This window comes from Xiphophorus couchianus, chromosome 1 (genome assembly GCF_001444195.1).
Source record: "Xiphophorus couchianus chromosome 1, X_couchianus-1.0, whole genome shotgun sequence".
NCBI classification, from domain to species: Eukaryota; Metazoa; Chordata; class Actinopteri; order Cyprinodontiformes; family Poeciliidae; genus Xiphophorus; species Xiphophorus couchianus.
In genome coordinates, this window is record NC_040228.1 from 5,635,015 (window position 1) to 5,644,312 (window position 9,298).

A 9,298-nucleotide genomic window follows, 5' to 3' on the forward strand; every position below is an offset into this window, starting at 1 on the left:
GTCTTGTCTTTTAGCTTTAAACAATGTGCATCTTATCTTTGAATGGTCGTTGTATGTTTTCTTTCTTTTTTTTTTTAACCGTAATAATAGAAAAGACTACTGCATAGTTTTTTCCCTCCTTTGTAAAAGTCAGATGATTTGTTTTCTAAAATCTGAAAATAGAAACCCATTTTAGAAAACTTCCTTAGCATTCAAAATAAAGAATTTTATTTAGTACCATGTTTAGAAAATCTGGTCTAAATAAGAGCAGATTATTTATTTACGCATATTTTATGCATTCTAGGGATGCATAAAATATCAGCAATAATCGCCCGTCATTTGTTTTGAGCATATTGGCTTTGGTCCATGAATAAAACTGAGCGTAATGAATAAAACCAGACGATATTTAGTTCCATCTTGTCGCCATTTGTTTCTGGAGGGGGTGAGGAGGAGGTTGGTCATGTGGTTTTTACTTGGTTGTGATGCAGCGTAGGACTGCAGCAGCGGAGAAGACAGCAGTGTGGTCGTTTTATTTAAGGTCCCTAAAGGATAATAAAATATAATACATTTGTATTATATATAATATCAATGAATATCGGTTATCGGCCATGACAGAAATATTAATATATTAGTATCGGCCCAAATGTTCATGCTGATGCGTAGCTTATTCCAGCAGATTTGGGGGAGAGGGGAGGTTGCAGGGGCACATACTGTACAACTAGCCAGTCACAGGGAGAAAAGACTGAAAATATAAATGCTCTAGTTTGTTTACATTTATTCCAATTTAAACAAAACTATATAAATATTCAGTCTGCTTTCTTTTACTTTACTGTAGAGATCAGCTCTGCATCCTGACAGAGTAGAGTCGGCTATCAAAATAAAGGCATAGTAAAAGTGAGATGCCCAATTTAACACCCTGAAATTGGACATCTGTCTCTTTAAAAACACGTGTTCCTTCTGGTCTGGGTCAGGGTTTGTTTGTGTGCCCAGACTCCTGCAGCTGGGATGTTGCTGCTGCAGCAGCTCCTTTCTGTCCTCGCCGGGGGACTCTGGCTGCTCCTTGACATCCATCCCCTCCAATCTAACACACAGCTCTTCACAACAATAGGGCTATTGTGAAGTTCCCACAGTCAGTGATGGTTTGGGTGCCACGTCATCTGCTGGTTCTGGTTCGGTGGGTTTTCTATGAGCTCACAGTCAGTGCAGCATCTTGTGGGCAATTCTAGAGCACTTTATGCCTCCCTCTGCTGACCAGCTGGATGGAGATGCTGATTTGATTATTCACTAGTTCTTGCCGCGCACTGCCATCATTACATTACAATAAATAGAGGCCTGAAATATTTAACGTTGTGTAATGAATGTTATTTAAGATGAAACTTTTCTACATCTTTCTTTTGCAATATTTTTATGTATTTTGCTTATTGCATACCTTTTATTGCCATAAAACTGACACAATATTATCCCATACACTGCGACCATTTAGTCCTTCTCACCGTTACTTGACCATCACTAAACAATGCTGAATTTTATGAGGGGGAGGAAAAAAAATAAATAAAGCAGAGCCGTTTAGATAATAACCTCAACTTTATTTCATACAAGCAGTGCTGAATAAACGCAGTCAACAGCTTTCAGTCAGAGTGGAAAACCTGCCGTACAGGTTCTCTATGCAGGTAAAATGCAGCATAAAATCTGTGCATGTGCCCACAACTTTTAGTCATTTACCAGAAATCTCCCACAAGGTCCTTTGTCGAGAAGCTACATGTGTCACATTAAAAGATAAACAGAAACGTCACCTTTACTGAGCTGTTATTCAAATTTAGACCAAAGGTTTGGAGTTTTGTCTTGTTGAATGTGGTGGGAATGAGTCGTCTCTGCAGTCGACGTCAGAGCAGGAGCTGCAGAGGGACTGACGGAAATAAATGATCAAACTCTGATGGGATCTGCAGGTCCAATCTACTAAAACAGTAGCTGAGACTAACTGTAGGTGCTGAAAACATTGCTAACAGGCGGAGTTTGGGCCTTTACTAGTATTCAAATCATTGAACTGTGTTAATGTTTGTTCCAATTCAATAAAAATATGAAACATTTAATGTAATAAGGGGAATTCAGCACCTTTCAAATGACATGTTTACATATTCAGTTGATATTTCATGACACGTTGTGTTTCATTTTGATCAAAGCCAGAGAACCGATGGAACAGAAAGCTATTGCCACTTGACTATTAGATAACCAATTAACATAAGGTGTGTAATCAGCACAACAACCTGTCAGTGAGCTTTCAGAGCATGTAATGCGATATGAAATATAAAGTTTCAGTAGCAGCAGTCAAGGTAAGAAGAGATTTTTGACCAAATTATTTCTATATTAAACTCAGAAGAATGACAAGGGCATACACTTGGTTTCAATCATGGATATATATATATATGTTTTATTGAATTGGAACACACTTGATTGAAGAAGATGGCCAGTAAACCTTTGTATGTATTGAACATGATTTTTTTTTGGGAGGCAGCATTTTTCAACAGGGGTCATGGCCCCCTCTGGGTGCCACTGCATACCTGACAGCTGAAATTCAACTGGTTTAGCAGGACCACGTGGCAACGCGTCACCACCGGAGTCACAGTAGACCTTCTACCAGTGGGACGCCTCAGAGTGGCTCCGTCCGTCCTTTAATATAGTTGCGGTTTCAGAATTATGAACCGCGAAGGGAAGACTTTATTATGAAACACAAAGTGTGGAGATCAAGACTTCAGTGCAATGTCCTGACCGCAACATTCCTTCCCACTGCGATGTGCCACGCACACATCTAAACATCTTCCGCATACTACTTTGGTCTGTTTGTGGTTTGTACAGAGATGCACAAGCTATTCATGGAAATGTGTGAGAGTTATTGGGACAACTTTGGAACTCACTGCGCTTTCAACATGAGGATCTAGGAGTTCTTAGAGGACGTCCGAGTTTGTGCTACAGTTGTTATAAATCATTGATTTAAAAAAAAAAAAAAACCTGCTTAAATATTAAACAGTATGACAAGTCATCATGCCTGGTGACTCCAAATGATGCTAAGTGATGCTAACGAACGCGAGGGGACACCACAAGATGAGCACACATCTGGAAAACAAAATGGATGAAAAAGCAGCCACTACCAAAGCAAAACCCTGAGCACCAGAAGATTCCCCAGACCCAACTCTGCCACACTTACAGCTTCACCCATTACAGAACAGAACCAGAGGCTCACCACGCTACGCTCTTCTACAGTTTTAGAGAGAAAAAAACAAAGTTCAGGTGTCCTATGTTGCGTAATGTTTTAAATATCAAAGGACACCTGCTCAGCTAAACAGCACATGTAATGTGATATTGCGGCGTGTCTCATTGAGAGAGAGAGAGAAAAAAAGAAGTAAAAATCTACAGAAACATTTACATTTAGGCTTCTCAAAAGTGGAGGTCAATTTTCTCCTGCTGGTTCCTTTTCTATCCCTGCTTCAGGCAGTTCTCATTTTAATTAATCTCTCCCTGTCTAGAAAATATCAGGAGATGAAAGAAAAGCAGGAGGTGATCACAGGAGAGGGTGACTATCTTCTACCTCCTCCCAGCCAGACCGTCAGAACCAGGTCCAGATACCAACCACAGACTCTCTGTGGTTGGTATCTGGACCTGGTTCTCCTTTCTGGAGAGAAGGTTTCATTGTTTCTGCAGACGTAGAACAAAATGCTCAAAATGAGAAAGTGCACATGAGAAAACATGGCTTTTATAGAAATATTCCCATTTTGATGCTAACCAGGTGACAGAACATGTCACGTGTTTTACGACCTTAAGAGAGTGGGGTCAGGAATAAATATGGATATTGATTTTATGATGAGTAAGTAAGCAGTAGATGTAGAAATAAAGGCAGTAGAAGATTTAGACTGCATCAACATGTCCTCCATTTAAATGCTTCTGATTGGGAAAAGCCTTTAGTGTGTCCCTCCACATAATGTTGTTCATTTTCTGTGAAACATCTCTAATACATGAAGTCAACTCTGGCATGTGATGCTGAAGGGTCCGGGCAAAGCAGCCAGCAGATGAGTGGAAACATATCGCCATGGTGACAGCATGCAGACAGAAACAGGCGAGAGTGGGAATGTGTGTACAGCCGAGGTTCTCTGTTCATATACTGGATGTTGGTAGAAAAACAGCAGCCCAGCTGCCGTCACTCTGCCTCTGCTGGTGCTGCAGGCTCTCAGCCGGGGGCCGGGACTTCACCTCGAGGGGGCGGCAGCTGCTGCAGCAGACCACACGTCGCCACCAGGTCTGACCTGCTATGGAGCTTGCAGTCTGTTGGGCTTGGTGTCCAGGTCTAGGGGGACTAGTTGACCCGGATGCCAGAGATGAAGGGCAGCCCGGTGGGGACCTTCCTCTTGTACTCCACGTAGTCCTCGGCAAAGAAATGGATGAGCGAGAGCTCCTCCTCCTCTATCCGCTCCCGGAAGAAGCGCCAGCTGGCTATCGTGTAGCCCAGGATGCAGACCGGGTTGCACAGCAGGACCTGCAGGAACGGACACTCATCAGCGAACAACACAACATGGCAGCGAACTAACAAAGAGTGCCGGCCTGGGCGATATGAATGAGAAACGCATCACTATATAAGCATTTCACATCAGGTGGTATTGATAATCATTCATTAGTTTTTTTGAATTACTGCCAGACCAGTTCAATTCAGTTTCCTCTCCAGCGGTTCTCCTTCCACTCCGAGTCGTTGCTGTTTATTTTGAAGCAGTTACGAGTCACAGTGGTTAAACATAAAACTGCTGCTGCACTAGTTACTCAGCAGGCTGTTGCTAGGTAACCAAAGAGTGAGAGAGCTAGTTGGTGGCACCCGTCCCAATTGTCCAACCGTCATTTATACTGCAAGAAAAATAGACGGCAGCGGTCCACAGAAAAGAAAAGTAATACCTCGCCTCAACCACCCCAGAATATTAAGTCAATAAATCCAAATTCCTTTTAAAAAAAAGTTTTTTCTTCAGCTCTAGTGTTTTCTATTTAGTAGTTCTCAGACAGAAAAGTGGGTTATGAGAGGGGGAAGACGTGAGGCAAAGGTCTTCAGGCTGGGGATCGAACTTGTGATGGCTGTGTAGAAGACTAAGGCCTCCATTCATGGGTCACGCTTTGGCCCTGCACCGCTACAGCACCAGAGTGCTAATTATGTCAATTAGCAATTAGATAGCCAAGTGGGATAATTAACCATCTCAATTATATGAGATAGCTAATTTTATTATCTAATTGGAAATAACTACGGATTTTTTTTATTTGTCAACTTAAATATCTCTTTTAAGCCAAGGAAGAGGTTCTGGGGCCATAAATACTTCATTTTTGTAGCAGTTCTACTCAGCTAACACCTTTCTTCTGTCAAGGTCTAGAGTTGCCAATTTGAAAAATCATTGGTTGCAATCCATTTCTTATGCATTTATATTAAAACATCTGCACAATGGCAGTAAAGTGGAATTTACTTTCTTCTTTGTTGCATATACTTGGCCGATAAATCTGAAAAAACTCCCTGTATGACTGCAAAGTTGCTTTAAGAAGGAGGTTTTCTATTTGGGGTAAAGACTTTGGACTCTGAGATCTCAAACCCAATCCTGATTTTGGAAATACACTGGTGTTTAACACTGGTTAAACTGGTGTCTAACCAGTGTATTCCCAAGCTCAGTGTGTCCAGACTAACTGTCATTTATCACCCTCGGTCCTGTTTAGGGCTCAGTTAAATATTTCTCAAGAGACCAGTCAAAGTGGAGTCATGTCTAAAGGCTTTATGTTGGAATGCTGCAGATGTTCTGGTAACTTTTCATAAATCCTGAATATTAAGAGATTAGACATTGAAAGCTATAAGACATGACAGAGATGGATGAGGACCAGTGAGGAGAAACAGCTGGTAAATGACTGGACCTATTGAAGTGGTTGGTCATAAAGTGAAGTTTGCATTAACACTAAAGAGCAGCATGAATTGTGTCACCTGAGTTCCTATGCTCCAGTAGAACCAGCCTACGTAGGACGGGTGTCTGAAGTAGGCGTAGACCCCGCTGGTGACCAGAACGTGGCTCCGGGCTTTCTCATTCTGGACAATGTGGTTAAAGTTGGAGCCGGCCGTCAACATGGCAGCCTTCCGCAGGCCCTCGCCACACAGCACCATGACTAGTCCAACCAAGCTGACCCAGTTTAGATGCTTCAGCTCTATGGCAGGAGACAGAGGTCAAGAGAGAGGAACAGCACATAAATGTTTTTGGAAAAATCTAATGAAGATGTAGGCAAAACATTAACATCTAATTCACTGACTGGAGGGATGACCTTTTTATTTTGGTTGTTTTATTTGGAATATTTAAAATATTGTCCAGTTTCAATGTAAAGTGTTCTTTACAAAACGATAAGTGTGTTCGTGTTTGGGAGAGCAAACTTGCATTATGTTCCCATCATCTACATATTGATTGAAAATGGTCTCCAAACATTATAATTTATTAGCCCCAGTGATGTTATTTAAAGCAGCTGCTCAGATCAAGCTCATCTTATTCTACTTTGGAAACTCAAACATCCTGTTAATAAAAACCACATACAAGCCAACAGCTGTTAGCTCACAGAGCAAAAACCTGCAGGCAGCGGCACCTGGAACAGTGAGCTTCTCCACGGTGAACTCCAGCCATGACGACATGGCGGCCAGCGTGTACTCCAGGCTGTGGTTGAGCAGGAACGAGTCCAGCGACAGGCTGCGAGGGTTGATGACGGCGGTCACCAGGTATTCAGAGTAATGGAAGAACGAAAGGGAGCACATGTACCTGGAGGAAGACGTATTTAACATGTTACAACTTGTCTGCCTCACAAAGGATCCAACCCCACACCCCACCCTTAAACCTCTGACAGCTTGTGGTGGAATAATCTGCTGAAACATCGAGATTTGATAGTGGGAGTTTCATCAGTGTAATTCAGAACCAAAAGTTTAACAAAGTGACAGCATCAAGGGCAATGGCTGCCCATCGAATAAAGAGATAATGTATGGGACTCAAATAATGTTAATATGACCCAAGCCATATTTCACTAATCAATATATTAACCAGCCCTTTAGTAAACCCTCGTGGTGATAAAGACAGCTGTAAGACCTTTTTTATTGACAAAAAACAAACAGACAAACAATACAGTTCATACATACCAGCCAAAATGTGTCCAAGTGGTGTCAGAGAAGCTAATGATTAGGCCACAGCCAAACGTAACTCCCAGGAAGCAGGCTCTCACAGCAACCTGCAACAGGCCACGACATTAACATCAGACCGTTCTGTTCTCATGGAGAGGATTAACTGGAGCTAACATGTCCTATAAAAAGAGTCTGTAAACTCCATAAACACTATCTAATAGTGTTTACTGTAGTATAATATACACATCGTTTATATAGTATTAGATAAACACAATATAATAGTGTTTCTGGCGTTCACAGAGGAGCGGCAAAAGCAAAGGTGGATTAGCAAAGCTTGATAACTTATGACGTCATCATATGTTAATGTTGGATATTGTGGATATTGAGCTGTTAGCATGAGTGTCATACAACAACAGTCTTCAGTCAGAGGCTTCTGCAGATTTGTAGGAAGACTGACTGCCACTGGAGATCCTTGGCAACACTGTCCAAAATAACTCTTTCAAGATACTTGTACGATATGAGTTGCGACAACATTTAATTTCCCTTTGGGATAAAGTATTTTTTTAGCTGAATTTGAACTGAAGACAAGTATAATGGCCTAAAATGATGAAGGAAAAAATCTGAGCAAATGCAGAAACCCTTAAGATCTTTGTTGATTAATGACATCGAGAAAATTTAAGTATGGAGCTTCTGAGATGCCACCGGTGAAAGCTTTACTGATCTATGCTTAACGTGAGGCTCCATGGTGGACTGCTGTGAACTGAACTGATGGACTGACATCCACAGGAACAATTCATGTTGTGGGGAATTTTGTTCCTAAACCTTTATTCTTCCTCCTGCAGAACATAAGGGCATAAATGCAACAAGAAGGATAAAGTACCCCAGGGTACCAACTCCTGCTAAACATTACCACCAGAGTTACTGGGAATCCATTTCTTAACGATTCATTACACAGATTGAACGGATCGGGGTCAAGCAGCCTCCAGAGCTGTTTGGACTTTGGGGCAGTGAAAACAGGAGAAGGAGTCATTTTTCCCCCCAGTCCAGCTAAATAAAACCCTTTCGGAGCCACTAAAGATACCAGACTTTTTGGAAAAAGACCAACTATAATCTTTGATAAATATGCACTAAAGCACACGTGTCATTTTTAAGGAAACACTATTTAATTTCTGTTTAAAAGTTAAAAGAAAAAAAACAACAACAATTCTTGCATACTCCAGGGTTAGTCTCGGTGGGTGGAACAGTTCGACAAAGTTACGAACACGACTGAGTTCTTCAGCAATGGCACGTCTGAGCTTCCGTACAGCTTCATATGTGAAAGTAAAACAATATGCTGCTAATGTGCCACTTCAGCGCTATGTCCGGAGCTGCTATGCTTAGCTAGGCAACACCAGCTGTCTTCTGGATTCGTCTAATCAGATTATCTGCACCGAGCTGAAGCTGGGGGGTTTGCTAATCCTGCTCTCAGGCTGAAACAGAGAATGAAACTCTCTGCTCGTCCCAGCAGCAGACTGAAGAGCAGGAAACATTTTAAACACAAGCAGTGGTCTGCTGGTCAAATTTACGGGATGTAGAGCATCGTATGTGCTTACCTTATACACTGGTCCTCTGTATATGACAAGCAAAAGGCCGTTAATCGCCGCAATGTGGACACAAATTGCAATTTTCCCGGGAGTTTCTGTCAGATAATCAAAGACCCAGTCCAGGTGTCCGAACCAGGTCCGAATGAGCGGGATGAGAACGACGCTGAGGCCTAAAAGAAAGCTTTTTATACTCACTCTGCCTTCTAGCACCAACTTACTGCCTGCCATGTTGGAAGTACCAGGATGTGCCAAAACAAGTCTCGCGAGGTCTCAAGGTTGTTGACGTATGCTGCATTCAATGACCATCAGAAAAAAATCTCGTTTTTCGTAGAAAGTGGGCTAAATTAAAACTCCCGAGTTCTCTGACCCCGAGTATGGAACAATTCTGGATTTTCAGCTACAGAAATTCACGTCTTGTTATATAGTATATAGTAACAGACTGTAAAGAAAAATTCATTGTTTCTACTGAAACACTGGACACCTTAAGCAGCTGTCCGGTGACAGGAGTTGAGGCTTCTAATGCTGGAAGAGGACACTGGATAAAACCAGGTTTCATGTAAAAATCATTAATTCGATGTTA

The 9,298-nt window shown here is 41.8% G+C and overlaps 1 protein-coding gene across 1 annotated transcript; it reads right to left on the reverse strand.

Annotated features, from left to right (window-relative positions):
* Nucleotides 1-1,544: 1,544 nt before the first annotated feature.
* Nucleotides 1,545-8,974, reverse strand: icmt (isoprenylcysteine carboxyl methyltransferase). The gene is made up of 5 exons (XM_028013697.1): nt 8,728-8,974; nt 7,154-7,242; nt 6,613-6,782; nt 5,969-6,186; nt 1,545-4,504 (listed from the first exon to the last, which is right to left on the reverse strand). Exons 1-5 carry the CDS (start codon nt 8,944-8,946, stop codon nt 4,325-4,327), a joined length of 876 nt encoding a protein of 291 aa, XP_027869498.1. The 5' UTR covers nt 8,947-8,974; the 3' UTR covers nt 1,545-4,324.
* Nucleotides 8,975-9,298: the final 324 nt, after the last annotated feature.

Excerpts from the sequence above, each read along its gene's own strand:
- icmt (XM_028013697.1), bottom strand. The coding sequence starts at position 8,946 with ATGGCAGGCAGTAAGTTGGTGCTAGAAGGCAGAGTGAGTATAAAAAGC. Across the intron at positions 6,783-7,153 it reads ACTTGGACACATTTTGGCTG|GTACATGTGCTCCCTTTCGT; the intron begins GTATGTATGAAC and ends GTCTTCCTCCAG. Across the intron at positions 6,187-6,612 it reads GGAGAAGCTCACTGTTCCAG|AGCTGAAGCATCTAAACTGG; the intron begins GTGCCGCTGCCT and ends CTCCTGCCATAG.